The sequence below is a fragment of the Rissa tridactyla genome, chromosome 5, assembly GCF_028500815.1.
Source record: "Rissa tridactyla isolate bRisTri1 chromosome 5, bRisTri1.patW.cur.20221130, whole genome shotgun sequence".
NCBI lineage: Eukaryota > Metazoa > Chordata > Aves > Charadriiformes > Laridae > Rissa > Rissa tridactyla.
The window spans coordinates 52,992,399-53,017,394 of NC_071470.1; the positions used below are offsets into that span (position 1 = coordinate 52,992,399).

The 24,996-nt window shown below is 42.5% G+C and overlaps 1 protein-coding gene across 2 annotated transcripts in view; it reads right to left on the bottom strand.

Annotated features, from left to right (window-relative positions):
* UNC5C (unc-5 netrin receptor C) overlaps window positions 1-24,996 on the bottom strand; it is a 264,208-nt gene that overhangs the window by 94,511 nt on the left and 144,701 nt on the right. For both annotated transcript variants that reach the window (XM_054203570.1, XM_054203569.1), the window contains exon 2: window positions 3,754-3,975. In XM_054203570.1, coding sequence (XP_054059545.1) covers window positions 3,754-3,975 — 222 coding nt within the window. The remainder of the gene's footprint in view (window positions 1-3,753; window positions 3,976-24,996) is intronic.

A 24,996-nucleotide genomic window follows, 5' to 3' on the forward strand; every position in this document is an offset into this window, starting at 1 on the left:
TGTGTGTGTCTGAAAATATTTCTGCATAAAAAGCACTCATGCAAAATAAAATCTTTTGCCGTAGTCGTTTTCAGAGGTACAGTAATCTGGAAAATTTGCACAAATTGCTCTAACAATTATTGATGCTATTGAGCTTCCTGCCCTGTAACTATGGAATTTTCTTGCCCCCAAAAGCATCAGTTCTGCAGGGTTCATTTTACTTTCGTCGCTGTTATCTTTTATGACAGTCAGCCATAAACTCAAAAGTGTTCCCCCAAAACAACTTTCATCTTTGTTTTTTAAAGCTTGTGTTCCTATTCTTTACTTATATTTTTCCACATTAATGGGAAAATCTTCCAGTATAAACATTAAAAAGACCATGCCCTGCCTTGCATTAGACATACATAGGAAATGAAAGAGTCAGAAGATGTGCACTAAAGATTTTCAAAGCACCCATTTGACTTCTTTATGAAAATGCTTAGCTTTTTCCATCACGAAGAAAAATTCCAGCAAATCTGAGGATTAAAAACCAGAAGGTAATGATCTTCTATGTAAAGCTTCTGGCTTCTCAGACTCGATCATTGGAATTTTTTTTTCGCAAAGCTCTCTCTTCAGGCTAATTTAATTAAATAAAGTGGTACTAGAACACCCTGTCACTATTACTGTTCTCATCCTCTCCAACCAGAAGGCAACAACTCCCACAGAGTCCCTGTGAATGTTCTTTACAGCAATGCTTTACCTACTGTTTAAAAATATCCCACAGTGCAAAGTGCTATATAACTCTTATTTTGTACTTTCTCTCTGTTACAAAAGAAGAATATATATACATAGGAAAAAGATAGAAATATTTATTTTCCCTTTTAAAAAATTAACCTTAATATATTCAATATTTCTATCTAGCAGCTTTCTTCAATGAGAGCTGGGCTGCACTCTCATTCCATCTCTTGTGCCACTGCTATTGCTGTGCTGTTGTCTCTGGTTTTATCAATGACAGAAACAAATTTGCCTGATAAGAAGAGTTAATCATCTCTACATAGATTTCATTCCTGGGCACAGGCTCAAAGTCCATGAACACATAATCTTTTGCAAATCAAAACCTATTTCTCTTTCATGCATCATTTACAATCCCAAGATGATGTACCGCTAGCATCACACCCGTATTTTAGTCCTCTTTCTTCTCAATTACCCATCCTTTAGAAAAGAAAGCGTAGCTGACCTTTACTTTTTTCCTCTCATACATTTTATTGCCTGTTTGTCTTGTTTTCCTTTGCTTTGTTTTTCTACCTAAAGAACTGAAAGAGAAAGGCTGGTTCAAAAATGGCAGCAGAAGACCGCTCAGCACGGTGCTTTTCTTCGTATTTAGGCAAAAGAGACCTTAAGAACAGTAAAGTACCAGGAAAGAAGAATGTGCCCAGTTGTCAGTTGCTTGGATTACGCGACTGACCCAGCAGAAACATTGTGTATCTGAGCTCCCTTTGAGCCGTGGTTTACCCATGTAAAGGCTAGACCTAACCTGGTTTGGGGACAATTTCTCCAGCCTCTCTAACTGCAAGCCTGAAGCCTGCAGCAGCAGAGGCTTGGGCTGCCGTCCTTACGCCACCCTTGGAGCAGCTCAGTCACTACTGCTGTGCCCTAGGTTACAACTACTGCATTAGCTAGCCAAAAATAGCAACAGAAACCAAAATAGCCTCAGAAGTGGCAAAGTCAAAGGGCTTTGCCAGCCTGACGGGTGCAAGCTGCCAAGCTGATGATGATCTCATACCTCCTTCTTCAGGCACCAGAATGAATCCTCACTGCCACTGTCTCCTGCAACGTTTTCTCCAGCTCCATCTGCAGTGGATCTATTTTCCGGAGCTTCCATTGCTTTGAAGAAGATACTACTTTACCACTGCCTGAAATACACCATTTAACTTTTTCTATACTACCTATGTGCTGTGAGCCCTAGATTCTCAGCCTGCTTACAGGAAGGTGCACAAACGCTGCAACCGTGACACGCATTAACCAGCCTTTTGGCAACAACCAGGCTGACTGACAAATTTAGGTTCTGATGGCAGTTTCACTTTAACAAGCTATTAGTGTGGCTGGGTTTGCGGCTCTTGTGTTAATAATCTGATGTGCACAGCTTTTGACACCCTTCTCCCCCCCCCCCCAGCTCTAGTAGATAATGTTAATCTCTAATTGGATATGGGTTTCGTTTGCATATAATTGCTGCTGTTTATTATGCAAAACATTTGTCCTCTAATACATGCAGATGTATCTCTTTTCAAAACTGGCCTGCTACGTTTGTTGAATGCAATTTCCTTTACAGTATCACGAAGTTCTTCTAAAATGGGATTTTTAAGAAAAAAGAATGCATTTTTCACCCTTAGTGAAAACTACAGTCACCACATCAGCATTGCCACATTTCTGAATGCTGATGTTAATAAAAGCTTTAAAAATTAACGCAGTGACAGCTGCCCTCCTGCTTGTCCTTCTTCATTTCGGTGGACTCCCATGAACGAAAAAAAACTGAAGGTGTATCAACAAGAATACCTTTTTTTAGTTTTTCTGCTGCAGTCAACTTTTTGGAAAAGCCAACTCTTACAAACAAATAAACAGGACCAAAGTTTAATACAGATTTTTTTTCTACAGTCTTTCTTCCCACACCCACCTTCTCTTTTTCAAGCTGAGCGCACCACAGTACCGTTAAAAGCTTATGCTTTTGATCTCTGTGCAAATAAATGAGCTGAAACAAATAAAACCCAGTTCACAAGAGACTTCCAAGACATCTGGTGGAGTTATTTTTCTAAGTAATTAGACCAAGTGGTAGTGTAATTCCCAAATGAAAGGTACCTTCTTGCTAGGTATCCAGTTATTTCTCAAAGCCATCAAAACAGCAGTAAGTCCTGCTTCTCTCTTTGCATGTGACTCAAACTCTATTGATTACCAGTCTTCCCAAATGGGAACAATCGTATCTTTGATTTACGCTGGTTTATTACTCAAGTTTTTGAACTTTTTTTTTGATTTGTGGGTTTGGTTGGTTTTTTTTTTTGTTGGTGCTGTGACAGTCCTATTTTTTTTTCCATGAATATCAGGATTTCTGGTATTCACTGAGGAAGGATGAGGCTATTGGCTTCTTGGCTTTTTTTTGGTGGATTTTTTTTTTTTTAATCTTTCATCTTTCTTTTCCTTGCCAAACTACTGTAGTTCTCCTTCATACAGGCTCTATGGAGCAGGCAGAAAAGTGTAATGGAATAACAGCCAGGTGCTTGCTCTGCATCAATAAACTGCTCTAAACTGTGCTCCGGTGTGTTTTCTCCTTATTTCTTGCCGGAAGCCGAGTAAATTTTTTTTTTTCCCTTCACAAATCTCCCAAAGAAAACATCGTTCTAGGAACAACACAAATGCTCTTCGGCTCTTTGGGAAGAACGTGGTTCTTGGTCTGTGACTACAATACAGTGCAACCACTGTGAATTTGTGACACTGGGGAAGCGAACAGAGGGTAGGCCTAGCTGAGAAAGCAATTCCCTTTTGTTTGTGCACGGTTCTCCTGTCTTTATTTTGTTTCAAACTTGGGCAGGGTGCTCTACAAGCCCGCTTTACTAAATGACCTGGATGCAGACACCATCTCTGTGCTATGACAGCCAATGTTCAATAATGCCAGATAGAGAATTCACAGGTGTATCAAAAGTAAAGAATAGTAGCTGCCACAAGAAGTAGCTGCTAGATTACAACAGTGGACTTGATATTAATGCATTTTAATTCTCATCCCTCTCCGACATAATGCGAACTCACCCGAGGTTTCATCTAGTCTCTCATCCACCACATGGTCCTTCTGATGAACCCATTCACTGTTGCACTTAAAATAGATCTGCGTGGCTGGGCTCGCTTTGCAGTACAGATTCACAGGCTTGTTCTTCACTATGTAAGCCTCTTCGGGTTCGATGAGGAAGTGGGGCAATGGCTCTGGAGGATCAGATGGAAAAGTTTCTGGAAGTTCATGAAAAAAGTCATCATCTGTAGAGAAGAGAGAAAAAGGACAAATGAAACAACCAAAATTCAGCCGGCGAAGATGTACAAGCACTTTCTGAAAATTTCAAAAGGAGCATACTTTTCAAATAAAATGTTATCTTAGGAGCATTTGTAAACCGAGGCTTAAATGTACTGCCGTTTTCAGACTAGAAGAAATTGTTCTTTACATCCTGAGCTCTCTTTCCTCTATGTGATGCAGCAGGGATGTGTACATTCACTTGACTGGGAACGGTCCTTTGTTATCATCACTGGCAATACTAGCAATAAAGCATTATGTTAACGCTTGGGAGAGTTGCCTGCAAAACCGTAAAAGGAAATAATAGAAACTTTTGGAAGCTTCAAGGTCACACTTTTCAATAGTGACTTATCGCACTGTTTAATCAAGTGCACACACATGGGTAGCATTGGCTGAGGCTGGTACAAATAGGAAATAGCACCTTTCATTTCAGATGAGCAACGTGAAATCCGCTCTACGGGCAAAAGACTAAATGCAAGTCCAGTCTACGCTGCTTTGTTCATACTCTGACACTCCTCCTAAGACTGCTAATAAAGGTGCCAATTTATGCTTTATTTACTTCATTTAGTACGCTGGTCTGCACAGTCCTCACGATGGAGAGGAACTGGGAGCTGGAACATGGGGCTGAGCAGCTGTGAGATGATGACATTTTGGGACCACACAGATGCATGCTACTGACGTAAGGAACCTCTGCACCTCTCTGGTGCTGCTGGTAATGCATGAAGTCGATGCAAGAAGTCCAGAGGAGGAAAAGAACCCATCACACAAGAGGCAACACTGAAAACACCTAAGTCACATACTCTCCTTTCCCTCTCCCTCCCTCTTCACAAATCCCCCTCTAAAGCCCCTCTCTCCCTGTCCGCAGTGGAATTCCTCCACATCAGAAAGCACCAATTCAGCGGAGAATAACCATCTTCCCATCCACCTCCCCACCCGCCATCAGTGCGCAAGAACATCCAGGAGGCTCCCAGCAGCAAAGGGGTGCGGGGCACCAACTCCTGACGGATCCACCAGCAGCAAGCTGACAGTCCTGAAGGCTTTATTCAATCTCCCCCTTTCTGCCTCTGAAGCAGTTATCGTTATACACAGTGACGGACGTTGCTGATGATCAATAAAACACCACAGAACATCAAACTGAAAATACTGGGGCAGGCTGGCTATCTTCTCCCTGCCAGTCTTCATGAAGATGAAATGTCAGACAGCTACCTTCCTGTTCCAAAGACATGCCTGTGCAGGTTGTGTCCAGAATTACAAGGGGCATGAAAGGCTCTCCTTCCAGCCACTGCTTTTGCAGAAAGAGAAGAAAGAACTGCAACAGACGAAGGAGACAGGGGGAGAAGGTAATACGATACCCATCCTCATAGCTATATGGAGGTAGACTGTACGTCTTTATCAGCGATGGGAATACCTTACACAGCAAAAGATTATGTGAATCTCTTGAACTATTTATGAAGACAGCATATGTTCACGAATTGGTTGTTATTTTTTTTCCTCTTCATATTAATTTAAAAATACTCCTGCCTTTCCGGGCGTCTCATTTTGCAAAGAGTAACAGGCCTGACTCACTACTGCATCTCTCCCTGAGAGCTAATAGAACTGTACTGGTTCAATGATAGAAGAAAAGGCCACTAAATAAGGCCTGACATTTTTCGAGCAAAGGGGAAATCTGTGACAGAGTATAACATTTCCATTTCCATCTCTAACTAATCATCCCCAAATACTCAAATTTAACTTTTATCACTTTCCCATCCTTCCCTTTTACCTGCAGTTTGCTTTTCACTCTGACCACACCAGCCTCCTTCTTCTGCAATCCTATTTCCTCTCCCCATTAGGTATTTCTTCCTTGCCCCATTTTGCTCTCCAGTTTTTTCCAAAAAGACGAGTTACAATAAGTCAGTGGGAGTCCACATTTGGTTTCGTGACAATGAAACACGGTTGAAGTGAAGCAAGAGGCTTTTCAGCATTCTTCATCCCCTTTTCTCTCTGTATCTCCCCCTCTTCCCCGCTCCCTCCCTCTCACACACGCTGCTCCATAGACATCCACAACACGGAAACATTAGAGATGAATCATTTCCCTTGAATTGCCACAGGACGTATCTTTTTCTTCTGGTCATTTAATTGCAAATCAGCGAGCAGACAGATGGAAACTAACAAAGCACACATATGTTTTATAATTAAACAAGTATTGCTTCACTAATTTCTGGTGACAGGAAGAACAAATGTATTTATTTTCACCACTAGATTTCTGCACGTTATCAAAGACAATACTTACACTGCCTAACCAATTAACTGCATCTTATCAAAGATGTAACTAGAAAGTCTAAAAGGAGGGATTGGCACGCTGCAGAAAAGAAAAAAGATGGTTTTTAAAATTATTTCTTTAATCAGCCTGGAGAATGTGTGTGGGCTTTGGCTTTCCCTCCTGAAGGTAACTGCTTCTATTGTTTAAATATTATTTTTATGTTAAAGGGGATTCACTGCCCAGTACACGACAACCTAGTCTCATATTTTGATTGTGGCGATAGCTGTTTCTCTCCACCAGCCTGGCATCCCGCAGTCAGATACAAGCCTGTTTTCCTACTGGCTATTTGATATAATTCCACCTCGCTCTTCTTAAGCAATAATAAAGACCTGCTTTATTTTTCCAGATTCTTTCTCATTGCTATCAAGAGGCATCTGAACCGCTCCTAAATGTTAGAGATATAGATGGAAACCGCTCACAAACTGTCACACAAACAGAGTGCGCAGAGGCTGCCTTGTTCCCAGAAAATGGCATTTAAAATCTGCAATTTCAGAATAAATTTAAGAATAGTGGCTAAGACAGATTTTTGGGGCTTTTTAAACTGGAGTATGTTCATTCAATCCCTGCCCTCGTACTGTTTGCTATTAGTAGCAACATTGGAGTTATTTTTTTTATAGAGCAGATTCTTAAGAGGAGCATCCAGAATATGACCACAACTGGATGTTCCTGTGTTTGGCAGAAAAGAACCCCAATCATACTGAAAAGCTAGTCCTACCCCCATTAGCATTCAGGGCCCCTCGCTCCTGCTGCTCACTGCTGGAAGGTAACAGGCGCCTTTATGAGCCCGCGCGAATCACAGCGGGAAGTCATAGAATCACAGAATCGTCCAGGTTGGAAGGGACCCTTAAGATCATTGAGTCCAACCATCAACCTAACACTGACAAAACCACCACTAAACCATGTCCCTCAGCACCACATCTACCTCCAGGGATGGTGATTCCATCACTTCCCCGGGCAGTTTGTTCCAGTGTTTGAGAACCCTTTTGGTGAAGGAATTTTTCCTAATATCCAGTCTAAACCTTCCTTGGTGCAACTTGAGGCCATTTCCTCTTGTCCTATCGCTTGTTCCTTGGGAGAAGAGACCAACACCTGCCTCACTACACCCTCCTTTCAGGTAGCTGTAGAGAGCGATAAAGTCTCCCCTCAGCCACCTCTTCTCCAGACTAAACAACCCCAGCTCCCTCAGCTGCTCCTCATAAGACTTGTGCTCTAAACTAGGCATTCCCTGCATTCCCCAGGGATCAGCTGCTGCAGGGAGGCAAACCACAGCTCCCCTCCGCCCGGGCACGCCAGCCACCACCGGCTAAAGTCGCAAGATGGTGGTTTACAGGTAGGCAGGGTTTGCAGCCACGGTTCCCTGGTGCTGGGCTGCGGTACTCGCCTCTCGGGATAAGGACACATTGGGGAGGAAGAACCATAAATCCCCTCGTGATGGCTTGCCCACCACAACAAGCACAGCTGTGGCATGGCTTAGGACAGTCAGCTGATTCAGCTGCTGGTTTGGGACAGGGTTTTGAACCATCAACCTTAACACACATCTTGGATCCAAGTCTTGCATTTCATTTTTTTTAATTAGAATGATCTACTGTTATGCTTTCATTGTAATGCTTGCAGCAACGTGCAAGCATAATTATAATGGCAGTGTGATTATACAACAAAATATTCTTAAAAATCCAGCACAGATATTTTCCTCTGAAAACGTCAGTATAGGATATCTGACCGTGTTGAGATTTTTGCAACTTCCTACAAAACAAACTTTTGGTAAAACTGAAGCAATTTCACAAATCTCTCTTTTCATGAGGCCATAGTTTCTAACAAGCTAATAAACACTTCCATCAAGTTTCTCCTGACCGGCTCTAGTTACACAGATCACTCCTCTGTCCATTCAAAGACCAAACTCTGACTCAGGGTTTTCCAGGATGACTGTGTTATAACCATGTGGCCTGCGGGGCCTGTTTCTATAATTTGGACAGGGATTGCCTTTTGTTGCATTCTCCATTTCTGTACGAGGGGATAAATCTTGCCTGAGACTTTGATCTGAATCTTCCTGACAGTTATCACTGGTTTTTTAAAATGTTCATTTCACGACAGTGCGAGAAAGCAGCAAACTTTATGTATCTCTTATTTAACTCTCCTAAGGAGTTAGACATTTTTTCTTCTGTCTAGAGGAAAAAAGCTAATTAAACCATTTGGGAGCGATCAGGGAGTGTAGATACAAACAAACACTAAAAATTCACGTACTTGATTTCCAACCATTATGTCAATGTCATGTGCAGCAAGTTCCCCTTACAACCTTGATCAAATGCAAATGCAAGGCACACAGAGTTCTCCCCTGTTGTAACAAATCCCCTTCTGTGCTCAGTAACTTTGAGATGCAAGTTTACTTCTGCAGTATGTCACATTCATCTTTATTTTCACATAATAAAGTGCACAGCCCATCTGTTGTTATTGACTGATTTATATTAGCTAGACAAAAGACCTGATTAATGGTACTGCTAAACTGGTTCCACTCACACAATCATTCACATTACGAAAATAAATTTTAAAAAGCCATTTTAATATATAAACTGAATTTGGAATTTTTATTTTAGTTGCTGGCCTGAATACAGATATGCTTTTATTTGCTTTCTGTAGTATCTGACCATTATATATAATCTTTTTTTAATGCAAGTCAAATGCAAAATCTGTAAGAAGAGGTGAAGTGTCACTGCAATCAGCCTTGATAAAGGCTGGGATGGACTCTCACACATAGGAATTTTAGTTTAATTTTAGTTAAATTTTCTTTCAAGGTAAAACAAATCTTTGCCTAAGACAGGAACCCTTCGACGTTAGGAAAGGTCTTAATTCTTTTCATGCATTTGTTTGTAAAACTGTACATATTATAGCTCTTCATGCATAACAAGTGAAAAAGGAGATTTTACGGTATACTTCCCTTTTTATGGACTAGTATCCCCACTCTAATCTGTGGCAGGAAAATATTGTGCTCTGTACACCAATCTATTCATCTCTAGATCACTAGTTTTATTACTATATATCAAGCTTTAATTCTCATCAACCCAGCATATAACTCACTATATTTCTGAACTGCGAGACTTAAACTATTATTGCTTAGATCGTAATATATTGGACCATTATCTCTTTGTGCGAGACCTGAAGCAAATTCTTCTCAAATGGAATTTACTTCAGAATGATTCAAGAGCAATTTAAAATGAATGGCTGCAAAGCTAATTCCATTTGCATTTGGATGCCCATCACTCGGCAAGATCATTCCCCACGCGTTGCAAGAAAGGCAGCTGGAGCTAACTGTATGGATGGGATTTCTGTTCAGTTTTTTAATGTTATGATTAAAAAGCTTTCTAGAGCAACAAGTACTGTTTACTGTGAAATTAACAGCAGGTGCCAGCTCGGTAAAACAGCTTATCAGGATGGAGGCAAGGGTTTGGTTTACAGCGCACACATTTTCAGGAAGGGAAAATTACTCAGCTGGAAGCCCTTTGGTGGCAGGGTTTGCTGTCCTCCTAGGAAGGGCACGAGGTACCGCGGTGCCACCAAATGGGAAGCAAGGAAGCAAAAAAATTCCGTATGCCATATAGCGTGCCACCACCTGAGAGCCCCATAACACCCGCGGAGCTACGAATCCAAATTCAGGCCAAGCTGAATGCGAAATGGGAGAAAACGGGAATTTTTCGCAGAATTACTAGCGAGTAGTTTCCATGTCAGACGGCCCTCTCAACCCCGCCTCAGCTCTGGTGACCACACAGGGACAGAGGACGGGCACAGCAAAGCGTAGCCCATGTCCTGAAAGAGAAAGCACATTTTCCTTGCCCTGCTCCCGGGAAGAGGAGGAGGAGGGTGGCTTTCTCAGCACGTGCCCTCTGCCAGCCCTACCTCCAGCTGATTGCAAGGCAGGCAGGCAGCAAGGCAATCACACGTTATTCGTCAGCACCTCGAAAGTGGAGGACTTCACCAAATAGCCCAGGAAGAACTGCAATTTTGTAACAGCATAATATTTGGGCAGCTTGGGAGGCTGGCATCCGCTTGCTTGTAGCTGAATTCACTGCAGGCCTTTACGTGCCTACAAACAAGGCTCGGTTTTGCGGCAGCCCACAAATCAGATGCTGGCTGAACCTTGCTGAGCTCTCACGGGAGCAAGGTCAAGGGAATTTCAGACTCAAATTTACTGAGCACCCACAAAATTAAATGCTCTTTTCAGCAGGGAAAGCAGAGTGCAGGCATGGTTTGGGAAAAGCGATAGAGAAATCGATAGGGCATGCAACGTTCTTTTTTTTTGGGGGGGGTGACTTCAGTCCAGAAACAGAATAAATAAAGCCTGCAAAAAGGGATGAACTTCCCCTGCACCTGCCGCAGCTCGGTGAAGACCCTCCTAGCACATCTCAGCTTGACAACACATCCCCAGGACATTAAACCCAAGCTCTGCATGCACTTAGAGAACAAGGAACATATCCACTGAGCCGCTAGGTATAGATCAGAAGGTTGCTGGGCAAAAGCCCCCCTCCCAAGCACACACACATCAAAAACCCCCCAAATGCATCCTCTCCTGTCCTCATGTACCCCTACCAAAAAAACAGTTCCCACAGAGGCATGGGAAACATTACACAACCCACTGTCAACCACAGGCACCAACCTGGAGGCCTTTCGAAAATCCAGATGAAGGGCATCTAAGACAGCTGAAATACTGGATTTTGGGCTCAACTGAAGAGTCCAGGAAGGAGGTTTCTGTTACTCAGTGACAGGCCTACCACACTGAACATCCCCATTAAATAAGGAGGCTACCGAAGGCCTAATACAGTAATCGTGCTCATTATGGCCATCTTACCCCAGCTCACCTTTCCCAGAAAGCTGGGAAGAGCTGAAGGGGAGAAGAAGAATGCCATGCTTTCCCTTGCAACAGCAGTGCATGGCCCGGCATTAGACAGGGTGCCTGCTAAATCTGGGACCTGTGGTTCAACCGCAGGGACCTTTCACAGTGGCAGAAGCCAAATGAGTTGCTGCTGTGCACTTCTCTTGTGCACTTCTCTCCATCCCCCTATTTCACATGAATGCTACATGGTCAGACATAAAGCCAATGGCAAAGGAAGATGAAGGAGTAAATGGTTATCACTTGGCCATGGCCAATGTGGACGCTGTGCGACCATGCTACCTACAGCAATCAGCTTGTGCTCCGTCTCCCCGGCTTTGATGGCACACTCTCATTCTCTCGGGTCAATGCTTGGAATGTATTTTGTCTGGCTTACCCGGGTAAAATGTACTGCTGATAATCAACAATTAATTCCAGGGGAGTCAGATCTGGTTTGCATCAGAGTAAGGAAAAGGAGAGTCAGGTCTAGATGAGGAAAACACTGACTGTACCAGCTTTATAAAGCAGCTTGTAAGTTATGTATTACTGTCTGGGGGAAAGGCATCCTTCCCTAGTTTTTTAAATTCATAATTATAATTAAAGTTTCTGCTTCTCTCAGTGCTAATGGCCATTTTATCATCAGTCAGAACAGAGGCAAACCAAAGACAAAACATGTGTCCTCAAAACGACTTCCACAGCCCTCTGTAAGGGAGAGAGATTTCTTTATACATCCCATTGTAAGCCAAGACAAAGATTGCCGGTATACACAGACAGGACGTTTAAGGTTCTGTATCCAGAGCTTTACCATTGCCCTGAGACAAACTCCATCAGACCACCAGCTGCTGCCTAAACATTCAAGAGATGGTACAGGTACTGTTAGCACCGGACTCGGTGTAGGAAAATGCCAGAACATGGTATGAGTTCACGCAAGGCAATGAAAATGCTTTCTGTCACATATATAGATGAAGAGCACCAAGCTGTTCTTTGGGCAACGAGATTTTTAACAATTATTGTCAGTATAAGAAATCTAATGCAGTAATCTACAAGTGCTATTAATTATGAGGCTGCCTAACCATATAAATAGATAAAAAAGGATGGAGACAAACCACCAGGGGGTGAGGCTGACTTACGAGCACTGGCAGCGTGAAATGTCAAGTGAAGAGGCAAAGGCCCCGTTTCTTTGCTGCCCTGTCCTGTGTATCAGCAGTCACATCCCTCTTTGCAACGCTTTCATTAATTCTGATGGAAACTTTATTGTGCTTGTACAGAGCTACTGGATAAGGCTGGCTCAGTTACTGTGCCATGGCTATCAAAAGTACAGCACCTGAAAATAAAACAAAATTGCTTGTACAGACAGCAGATGACCTCCGTGACATTTCTTGGTAATTACTATCCCATGGAAGATTGCTCTGCTTTGTCCTGCTGCTCTCTCTTTCCACTTGTTTAAAACTAATAAAATATTCATGCTTAAAAAAAAAGTGGGTTGCAGATTGTCTCTGAAACGTTACCTCCCTTACTCTGTCCTGTAACAAAACCACAGACAGTAACATGCAAGTGTTACTTTGCCAAGTGCACATGCTGTATTCCTTAAGTGTGAGCTCCGGGCATTTAATCTAATTAGAAAATTAACACAAGTCCTGTTATACATGGTTGTGCTGGCAGAGTTCGAGCAGTTTGGCTGCGTATTATTGCTAGTTCTGTTTTCTCTGATAGAAATGCAACACATGAACAGCGGAGAAACTTCAGTGTCAGACCACGAGATTTTGTGCCCTGCCTGTAAAACTGAAATGCACTTTTCCTTTTGGATTCTAGCTTGTGATGGGTCTGCAGGATGGCATGGGATCCCCTCCCAACCACCTGCAAAGCAAAATCTAATTTGAAACATTTCTGCCCCAGCTGCCATTAGTAGTCATAATGGTTGACACAGGGTCAAAAAATTATTAAACCTCTGAGGAGCATCATTTCCTCTTCAGTGTCAGGCTTCACTTTCCTTTGACACATTAGTCCTGAAGCAGCTCCAGGCTCTTGACCCCTCCTTTAACCCTGATAACTAATTAAAGATGGACAAGGCTTAGGCTAAAATACTTTTTGTTAAACCTATTCATTCTCAAGTCCCCTTCAGGCACTCCGTCACACAGGACAGAGCCTGCCATATTTACATGAACATGAAAGTAGGTGCCTGTCACCATAATACGAACAATCTCTTTTTACAAGACCTAACTTAACCTTTGTGGTTAGACGGTAGGATGCATTTTATAGCACATAAAATATATTTTCAATACATACTGGAAACAAGTTTCCTGGGTATAGTCCAAAGCATACAATTTAGGAAATCCGAGGATAACTAACTCTGTACGTATTTCTAGAATTGGAAGTTCAGGCTCAGGTCCTTCATCTGACTGCTATGTCAACAGTCCGAATGCGGTGTTCCAAATACGATGAACAAATGGAGAACTGATCCTACCTTTTCTCACACAAGGATTTATTAAGGATCTAGCATGTACTCCAAACAATGACAGAGCTCAGGATAGAGAGTCATCAGCCGTAGGCAGATGGATTTTAGGGTCAGTGCTAAATCATATCGCGCAGCTCAAGTTAGTTTAATATAGATAAATCTGTGTGCAAAGTATTGTTGATGGCTGGGGCACAATGAAAGGAGTCCCGTACTGCTAGCTTGAGAGAAGATCTGTAGCTGAATGTGGTACTTTACAAATACTTTGTTAGCTTTTCATGTTGTTTCATATTAATAATTAAGCTTGCTTCTTGCATCAGTATGTTAGGGTTAAAATGTCAAGCCTTTGGTTCTAGCAAGAATGGCTGGTTTTATACTTACTTTTCCCATTATTAAAACTGCCGCAGAGCTCTGCTCCCAGATTTCAAAAGCTTTCAATGCAAGCATTTTTCTCAGCAGAGCGATGATCCAACATCTCGTGATTAATAAAACAGATCTAGTGGGATATCATGGACCCTGATTTCACGAGCTGTGTGAAATGTACAGTTAATCTAGTTAGTGGGATCACTCCATCCCAGAAAAACACAGGACACTTGCCTATACCTAAAATAATAGCTCAGTCATATGGCCACCTGGTTAAGGCATCAAGCTGAGACCCAGGGGATAGATATTCTTGTGCGACCTTGGGGAAATCTACTCTGTCAGGTTCAGGGTCCCATCTGCAAAATGGATGCAGCAGCCGAATAGGTAGCACTCTAATTCACTACTTTTCAACTGGGTAAAGAACTCAGTACTTGGATTATTCCTTCAAAATTTCTGCAAAATAGCTGTCAGCATCATTTACTAAACAGCCAACAAAAGTAACACAAATGACCTCAAATCAAATTTATGTTTATGAAATGATTAGGGAACAAAGTCTGCCTGTCTTGGAGCTGATGCAAGTTTTGTCACTGGTCTCCCTCTATATCGATGGAGAGGTTGAGGAGCAGGATTTGGAGCAGGAGCCTGACCTTGGGTGCTCTAAAGGGCTCTCTTCATGGGCTGCGGACATCCTGGTGAGACTGATGTCCTGAGACTAACATTAGTCCTTGTGAATATCTACCTGCTCACTACTTTCTTCCATGGATCTTAATGAGATTATTATTTGCCTGGTGCTAGTTACCTAATTTCATCCACAGCCGATTTTTCAAGAACCATAAATTATTTTGTATGAGGCTGATTTATCCCAGCAGAAGGCCAAATTGAATTAGAAATCCATTAGCTAAATTCTAAGCAGGAGCTTCTGAGGAGAAGGGGAAAGGGCGGGGGTGGGGGGAAACTTGGGAATCTGAGCACCAGATGTGGAAAAGGGGAAAAAACCAAATCCTTAAAAAAAGTAGAAAAGGAAAAGAAAAAGATAAATATCTTCTTATTGAACTAAGCACCCAGGTATTTAGGAAGCCAGATGGAAGAACACAGATTATTGCCTAGGATCAGAACTATGACTCAGACATTTATTTATTTATTTTGACTAGCAATTGGTTTTGTAAATACATGAGACTTTGTAAGTAGATGAAAAGCATTGGTTTGCTTGAATATCATGGTTGCATTCATGCAAATAACAACAGATTGTATGTACTATAAATACTAATAAAGATAATAATAAGGTGTTTAACCAAATCTTAATACAAAATAATCGAATGTATTCCTCCCTCTGAGAGAAAATGAACGCATGAAAGCCTTATTTGCTTTGGAAACATACAGGATGATTTAATCAACTATCACCCTCCATGCAGAGCCTACTTATTTGAGGAGATGCATGGACAACGTACCTCTCTGAGCACACATTTACTTAGAGGACAGCACCATCCTCTCCTCTTGCCACTCTACCCCCACCATCAGTAGACTCAGGAAACGAAGGATGGCGGAAGGAGAACACAGCTAGTTCATTGACGTTAACACCTATCATTTTTTAAAGGTGGAAACTATGATGGACTGATCCCAGGGCCCACAGAGAGATAGTACAGCCCTTCTCATACGACTAACAGAACCACTCTGCATTCACACTGTTATTTCAGGATTCCACGAAAGGTCTGAAGTATTCGGTTACAGATTGGAACTTTCCCCCTGCAGTGACTAATTTAATTCACACTCATTTCCAAGGTCTTGCTGATTTGCTACTCTCAAACTCTCTAACAATTAAAAAAAAATTACCTTAAAACTCAAAGAGCAACTTGAGACAGCAGGCTCCTGACTTTGCTTTACCTCCAACTCAACTTTCAGCACAAGTAGGTGAAGTATCACCCTTTCCATCATCAGGAGCACCCAAGATAGCTCAAACAGAAGTTGTTGAAACCAGACAGCAAATGTGCAGTGTCTATGGGAAGCTCTGACACGTGCCATCTGACTTCCTCTGGACCCCAGCGTGTAAAACTCCAGTACCAGCAAAGTGCACGGCCACCCCTGCCAGCCACCACCCTACCCTTTGCCTCCAAACCTTTTCAAGTTCACTCCATAGCCACTAACAGGAAGAACAAACAAGGGAAGAAAAAGAAAAGGAAACCTGCTGAATACTCAGTAATCACAGTTACAACTGGCAACGGTAGTTAAAGTAGAGAAATCCCCAGCAAGCGCTGAGAACAGACCCAGCACTGATGTTTTATGGAAAGACAGACGGTGCTGATGTTCAGAACTGGCAGCCGAAGTTTAGCTCCTGGATCTATCACACACTGACTTGCTTCCCTTCCTTATCTGTAAATAGCTTCTTGTCTGCCACATCCATTTTTAATGTAAGGTTCCTACAGGGACCAATATCTCTTAGTACGCCAACAGAAAATGCCACTGGAAGAGGAGCTTCAGATACTGAGAAGCAGAAGACTCGCTACCAAGTTACATATGCTTTTTCTCCTCGGTGCTGTCAATTAGTTTGAACTGAATCAGAAGCACTCCGAAACGGAAACTGTAGGTCAGATACTAACAGTGTTGAGTTTCAGTAGCTGAAAGCGCATATGCAGAAATAGAGCGAAAAGGCGTCTTGAAGTGTTTCTAGATTGACCGCCTCTAGTAGCAGGATAAGAAATGCTGGAAGATACCTACCTCTGTCTTGTAGATGCCACAGGTGCTAACACACTGTATAGCACTTAGGACAACATCGTTTAGGCAGTGTTTAACTGCCCCTTAAATGCGCACTGGGATTTGTATTGGGACACATGGTCATTTATACCTGCCACTGACTCCCTTGTGTGTAAAGAAAGTGGTTATCATTCAGTAATAGCCCAGATTATTCCAAGAAATTGCATTTCTCTATATCTCAGTCTCATCTGAAACTGTAAATCTTCAAGGTCCCAACTCCCTGCACAAGTAACTTTGCTGCTGGTGCCAGAGTCTTGGGCCTAACCAGATGCAAATGGATTCCTTTGGTTTTGATTTTTAAAACACGGACCTGGGCTCAAAAAGACACCCCAGCAATGTTAATGAATGAATCCAAAACATAAAGAAAAAGAAACACTGTAGAGGAATAACAGAAATGCAGTTAATTTGCAGGCTTTGCTGGATTGCTGGATTTGCTGTATTGAATTGCTGTATCATACTTATCTATTCAGCACTCCTCAGCAGGTCAGCTTGAAGCTGGGGAGCAATGAATCAGTGCTCTTATCTCCCTCCCCATCATCCCCAGCCTTTCTGAGGAAACTGATATCCAGCCCCAGCTGAATCTGTCGATTCCTGGTCATAAACACTGTCACTAGAGAATCACAGACCTAAGATCTCTGATTTGAGCATAATACGTACGTACTTCAATCCCACTTTCTGTTTTCTCATCTCTGACCTTCTTCATCCCTTTTCTGTCCTACCTTTAATTCCCCATTTTTATCCTCTTCTTTTTCACCTCTAGGCTCTCTACCCCCTTTTTTTTAACTCCACATCCCTCCCATCCTTTTTTCCTCAAGTTCAGCAAACCTGACTGGTCAGGAATCTCGCTATGTTGTTACAAACGGATAAAGATTAATATCTAAGAAGCAGAGACAGAGAATGACTGAGGACAGAAATCTTGCGAAATCCAACGTCAAACCTAAATAGTTGCACCTACTTTTATAACTCTCAGAACAATTAATTACAGATCTACTTTACCCACATCCATGCAAAATCCATCCATCCACACAACAGTAATAATATTCTAATATTGAAGTAAGGAAAGAGGTAACCCCGCTTTATTCTAGTGTCTAACCAAAGACTACAGTTTAAAGTGGTTCTCCAGTTAGTTTAAACAGCTTTTTCTGATCTTCATTTGGCAAAATTGGCTTGAACAGCACAAATTCATTTTGCCGTTAGGTAGCCTCGTTCAGCAGGTTTCTAATTTGTGACCAGCAGAGCACAGTAGTATTAAATCAAACATCTGTAAATATATGGTAGAAGGTCACATTCTGTGATTGTACAAGGCTTGGGGCAGAAAGGGTAGAACACCTATAACATTAATTATTAGCCACAGTATGTGAAGGTTTTACACTAAAAAGGTCATTTGCAATTGTTCCATTTCACTCTCTGAGACACATTTAAGTGGCAAAATCACGGCACACAAGCAAATTAATATCTAAATTAAAACAGCAGCTGTACATTTGGGTAGTAATTGTACGCAAGAAACCTGAGAAGCTCGTTGCTGCTACTGAAAACGAGGGGTGTATTTTGGTTGGATTCCCACTGTACTCAGCACTGATGCCAAAACTCATTATAGCAGAGCTGAAACCAGGTATTGTAAAAGCAAGACAGGCAGTATTCTGCCTCACGAGTCTGGGCTGTAGCTTCCTGTTAATGAACAAAATCTCCATTAGCTGAGCTGCTTCTTTCCCAAGTCCACCTCTGCTCTTTGGCAATGTGTAGGCACTGCTACCCTATCAACACTGAAGTGAACACGGCACTTCTCACCACTGTGAATTAACCTGAATTTGCGCCCCGCACCCCCCCGCCCCGGCAAAAAAACCCAACCCAAGCTATTACATTAATCTCCATTGTCATGCTGAAGTTAGACTGCTCTGCACAATTTACTCGCTTGCAGCTGGAGCTGGTTTTTAAGTGACTTGTTCTCTACCAGGATCCTCCTCTGGCCAGGTGAGCAGAAACCCAAAGGGTTTGGAAGTCGGCTGGAAAAGGACTATTTTACACAGAAGCCAGGCAGCAAATGGGCCAGGGTACTGGGGACACGCTCCAATGTATCACACACACTTCAGAGGTAACAAATTACCAGCCTGTTTCTCCACTGCCCTACAGGTAGCAGCTTCTTTCAAATCCTGAGGATTTCCCCCATAGCACCCCTCAGACCCTACAACCTTCAGGCTTGGAAAGGGGATGCTCTGTGGCATACCCACCACCTCCGTACTTGCCACAACCACCGCTACTGCCTGTCCCCGTGGACTGCAGCACCTCCTGCCTTCATTTTCCCCTGGTCTGCTACTCCCAAGTGGAAAAATGTCATTACCCCAAGAATATGCTTAATGTATGCAAAGGTCATCCTGGATGTGGAAAGAGAGGGGACTGGGTAGCAGCAGCAGAGAACAAGTTGCTCTACATGACAGTTCATTTCTGGATAGCTGAGAAGATTAATGCCTTCACCTGCTGCTCGTGCATTACTGTCCTCAGCCATACAGAGATGAAATGCTGTCATGTACAGCAACCTGCTCTTCATTGCTCAAGCGGAGAGAGCTCATGCAGTGGCTGCTCTCCTGAACCCCAAGCCGTGGCACAAAACGTCTAATTACGGAAAGCACAAATATGAAGCACACGTTGTATTTAAATAATGTACTGCAAATGCTACATCCCCAAACAGCTTGAGGAAAAGTGTAAAAACTGACGCAGCCACAAACTATCTTAGCACAGATTGCAGCAGTCAGCAATGAAATGAGTCTTCTCTATCTTTGTTAAATGAATAACATCAAAGAATATTGTTCAAATCCTTCTTCATCTTTGTCCCACTTTCCCTGGTTGCATTCCTGCTCTTATCATTTGCCGTTTCTAATATCTCCTTACAAATCTGAAAATAAGTGTTCTCCAGAAACGTTTTTTGAAATTTGAATTTGTAGCATGAATTAAATGCTAGAAAAAAATGCTACGATGGTTGTTCCAACACCCAAAACCAAACATATCAAGGAATTTCTGCAAGTGCACAGGAATTCTGGCCCCCTGATGGAGAACCTGTCCATTTCCCTGTCAGCAGTGGTTTCTTGCGTCTTGGAGAAAAAGATGTTATTTCTTTTTCTTTTCTGGTTACAGCACGGGGACCCTGTCAGACTGCAAACTGGTTGAATGACTCAAACCCACTTTTCTGAAATCTCAGTCTGGTTCTTCACTCCTCTAGATTATCCCCAGTCATCCCTTAGACCAACTTTTCTGGGGGTAGGGTTGTCACTTTGAGTTGAGACTTTTGTCATAGCCTAGAGAGTTTAGAATCAGTTCTTCCTTTAAAGCCGTTTGTCTAGCTTCACTGGACTGCTTTAAAAGAGCAAACCTTATCTCTGAAGTAATCTAATTCCTGGGCTCTCTGCTGAGGCTGCAAATTGTGACCAATCTAGATGCTGAGATTCATGCAACAGAAAAGCGTTCATTAGAAAGCCAGCAAGAGCACAAATTAACTTCACAACTTTCAGCATCATTTGACTTCTACGGTAAGAACTTTCATCTTTAGCAACCTCAGACTAGAAATAAACCAAAAAAAAAACTATACCGCTGTTCTCTCTTCTTCCAAACAGCTCCTTTCCAGTTGTTTTTTTCCACCTACAAGTCAGAATATACCTCAGCCTGTAACTCCGAACTAAACAAATGTTTGTCAACAAAGTTCATAAAACCACACGAATATGTAGATCGTGCCACATACACACTGACCTTTTCTACCATTAAACTCCAGCAGGGTACACATGACTTTGATCTGTAAATCAGCACCATGATAGTGCCACAGCTCAGGAGGGGTTCCAGCCCTTCCAGCAGTCAGACTGACTCATGTTACAGCTGCAGGTTTGTAGAATTGCAGCGGAGGTCTAAATATATTTAGGGAGTAGAGATATATTTAGCTATATAAAGATAAAGAGATGCTTTACTTTAGAAAGAATAGCTAAATGTTTCCTTCTGAAAAATAAAAACTTTCCCCAAAATGGGCGTTCTTGAGTTTGTATTTATTGGTCTTGCAGCTGCTTCCGCTAATGTCATATGAAAACTATTGCCTTCATCAAGAGTTGTATTGATCCCATTATTTGGTACAATTTTCTCAAACTATTTACTTCTAGCCTTATTGTCTCATCAGCTGTACCCATTAATTTCTCTTGTTCCCCTGCTTCAGGGCTTCCTTATCTTATTTCTGGGACAACCCAGGTTTCAACTGCATAGATATATTTATGAGTCAGTCTTATACGCTCCGTAAATACCCTTTGTTTATGGACACTAGCAACCTTACTGAGAAGGTGCAGAAGGCAAAACATTTTAATTCGGGAACACCCATACGGATCTTGATAGGCTGTGGGCTGAGAAAAAAAAAAGAAATCCATCTCATCAGTTGTGGATGTTGCCATTTCTATGAATGAGAATTGCAGTGAGTTCTGTTTCCTCTAGAGAGATAACGCAGGTGTGACTGCCTCATGGGACCTTTGAAGACATCTGGGCAAAGAGATTTTATGCTCTCAGGGCTACTACACTTAGCTTCTCCTTTGCCTATAAACTCAAAGGACTGTAACAGGGTAAATGTAACCTGAAAGAGTCATCAGGATAGGTAACAGCTCTTCAGCCAAATCCATCTGCCTGAACCTGATCCTTGTTGGGATAAACACACCATTGTAATTATGTATTATGTAGAATTCCTCCCCACATTCAATTTTCCGACCATGATTCTCCCTAGAAGTGACCCAATTGAATTAAAAAAAAATAAAAAAAGAGAGAGAGCGAGAATATGAAAGCTGAAGAAAATTAGCATGCAATAAGCCATTTCTTCCTGTCAATTTTCTCATCTCCTTTTATTAACAGATTTGTTTTTGAAGCAATTATACACGTGCAATCCATTTGTGGCACCTCTTTACTTGCCTCCTGACATAACCATTATTAGGGCTGTCACAGCTGATCGGCTGACAGCTAGAGAAAGGCAGTTCTGCAGTGTCCTGGTACTGCCAGTCAACACCAGCCGGATAATAACAACACAGCCTGCGAGCTGCCTATTATTTCTCTTTCCAGTGGCTGTGTTGAGAACGGTTCCTGCCGAATTTTGACAGAAGCAGGGGAGACGGAGGACAGTCTTCATGTGCTCCTCAAATCACGTGCTAGCTGCAGCCGCTGCTGTTTCACGTATCCTTACAAGCAGGGCGCCCGCCGTGACTTGTGCTGAGCTCTCAGCAATCCCCGTTTTAGCCCCGGCCAGTACCCGGTGCACTTCAGAAATTATTCAGAAATATTCCCACGAACGTACAGCGCTGCTGGTCCTGTCACTCTAGAGCAAGCTGAGCATGCCCTGAGGTTTGAAAAACTAAACACAACCCAGCTGCCTGGATGAATTTCCCCCCCGGTGGAGAGGGAAAATTGGCAAAGCTGCCCATTAATACGAAGAACCTGGGAGAGCAGGGCCGGGAGTGCCAGTACTATTTTTCAATCATACATCATTATGGAACATTTGATTAGCATTGCTGTAAAGCATACTGTGTGCTGACTGTATCAATTTTGCCAGGAAATTTGTAAGCACGCTATATTACAGCTACCAACAGCTGCGTCCCACGCTGCAACGATATCTCAATCCTCTGTGCAAGGACATGCCAGTCAGGTGGGAGTAAGACTTTGTGCCTGATGTGTGTCCCTTATTGGCTTTCGCTGTGCTCTCCACGTCCTAAGTGAGGACAACATGAAGTGCACTCCTGCCAGGCATGGAAAGAAAGATTTAACGTCTCACGTGGGGAAACAAGTCCAGCCCAATATAACATAAACCCAGTGGCAAAGTCCTGAGGGGAAGGAAGCTGAGCTACGTGACAGATGTGTACACAGGGCTTACGAGGTCAATCCCAGCTCTGCCACAGACAACTTGAGAAACCATGGGCAAGCCATTCGGTCTGTAGGATCGCAGCAGTAATCTTTATTCCTTCCACCCTTATTTTACCTCTTAATATTTTAGTCTTGCAGGGACAAAGATGACCTTTCACTACATTCACGTTGCCTCTAGAACAGAGCAAGCTTAGCCTTGAAGTTAAAGCCATGCCTATATGTCTACAATAGCCTTCCCAAAATTACAGAATTTAGGCGCAGATGCAACAAAGCATTTACGCTTCGAGCAGGAAGACACTTGACCTTCCGCTGATAATGAGCTTAGGACTTTGATCAAAGAACCGTTTCTTTCTGAGACAATGCAAATAAACTGATTATGTATGAGTTTATTTTAAAATAAGCCCTTCAAGAAATTTGGCCTCTGTGTGTCAGACCATTTCCTTCTCATTATTGAATAAGATGGATGCATTATGCTTCCCTTTGAGTTAAATCTAGGTCTACATCACAATTTGAATTGTATTTGCAGGCACCGAGCCACTTTAATCTTCATGGCTTGGATAATAAAAGCGATGAATAAGTGACAGGTTTGTCTTCAGTACCTCGTGTGCCAGTCCACCTGGGACCCTGGATATTTAGCTTCCATCGCAATCTGCAGTGCTGGATCTTCAACAGTATTTGTACCAGTGGTGCCTAAGATAAATGCAAGCTGCGGTATGTCCAGGTACTCTATAGTCAGAAATAGCCAGGGACTCACTGAAATAGCATGCAGAAGCTGGGCATGTGGGAAGGGAGGGAATCTTTTAGTATTTTCCCAGCAATTCTTTTTAACTTTGAGCACTTTTTTTTTTTTTTTATTTTTTCCAGCATGAGCACATGATTATAGCACAGAGAACCTGATGTAGAATTGCCATCTTTCCAAATGGCCGTAATTTCCTATTGCTCTGAAAGGGACAAAGGTCGTAATTTACCCACTGTTAGGTAGCTATTTTGAGAACGTTTATCTCCCATTATTCACAAGAGAAATGAGACTACAGCTAGTTCCTGAAAAAGACAACTTCACTTTTTTTGAAAATAATGAATGGAACGGTCATGTAGAGAGAGGGAACCATAGCACAGCTTTGTCACCGGTCTCTTGGTACCACGGGGAGATGGCTGCAGTCTCAAAAAAAGGAGAGCAGGCGTTTACAGCTGTAGAGTGGGAGGCCCTGACAGAAGAAGAGGATACTACAGAGAGAGGGAATGTAGGTGCACATGGGAAAGCGTGTGTCCAAGGGAAGGCTAGAGGCACAGGAACGCAACATAATCACACAGCCACAGAGGAGAAAACTTAGAATTGCCCCTCAAGATCAGCTTAACCTAATCCAGGACCAGAAAGGTTAAATACTTCACTCGTAATAAGGAGGTTGTTAACCTTATTGGTGATGAGAGTAATAAGGTTGTTAACCTTATTGGTGATGATGGTGAGAGCTAAGCCTGTTTGGATACTAAGCACTTCCCTACCTTGACAAGCATAGATCTCTGAACTGAAGTCTAAATATCCTGCATTTATAACCCTTGATTTGGAATAATTGTACTGTGTTTCAATCCACATTACAGACATCTACATTGTGCCATTGCTCCATTTTAACACAGGCTTTTACTCCTACTAGTATTGTTCCATGAAAAATAACACCAGTCCTATTCCAAAATATAGTTATACAATATACAGCTTTCTTACTGACACGCTCTGGTGTTCTCAAATGATTTGTCTCCTATTCCTCCAGCAGGAATGGGATGGATTTTGTGCAGTGTCAGATGAATCCTTACCCAACTCTTGGCTTCTGTAAGGAAATGCCTTGTACCAACTGACGAGTTATTCCAGCGCGTCAGAATAGTACGTCCTTCGGTCAGCTGGGACTGAAGGATTTGGGCTAACACACTGAATGTACATGCAAATGGGGGCATTTACCCCTGTCCTGTACTTACTCAGGCACACAATTAGCTTTTCCAGCAGCGAGCGGCCTTCTTGTCTTTTCCTGATGCAACACATTATGCACACTAGTACAACTGATTCGGGTTTCTAGTAAAACCATCATTTAAACAACGATAAATAATTCTGGTCTTGCAAATTCTGTTGTTGAAGGAGCCTGGGCTTATGAAGAAATAAATGCCAATTTGTCTCTTTGCTCTAGGTGTCTCTGTGCCCTAGATGAAACACCAACTGGACACTGCTTGCAGTGAAGACGATGACCATGGGGTTGTGTGGATGTGTGAAGCCTGGTAGTCAAAACATCACTTTTTGCCCTACGCCTGTGGCACAGGCAGCCCAAAGCACCTTTTCAGTTCTGCCTGAGCTGCCTCCAAACCAGGCTGCTATCGCAATGCCGCCTGGATAAATGACATTCTCTGCCTGGTTATTCGTG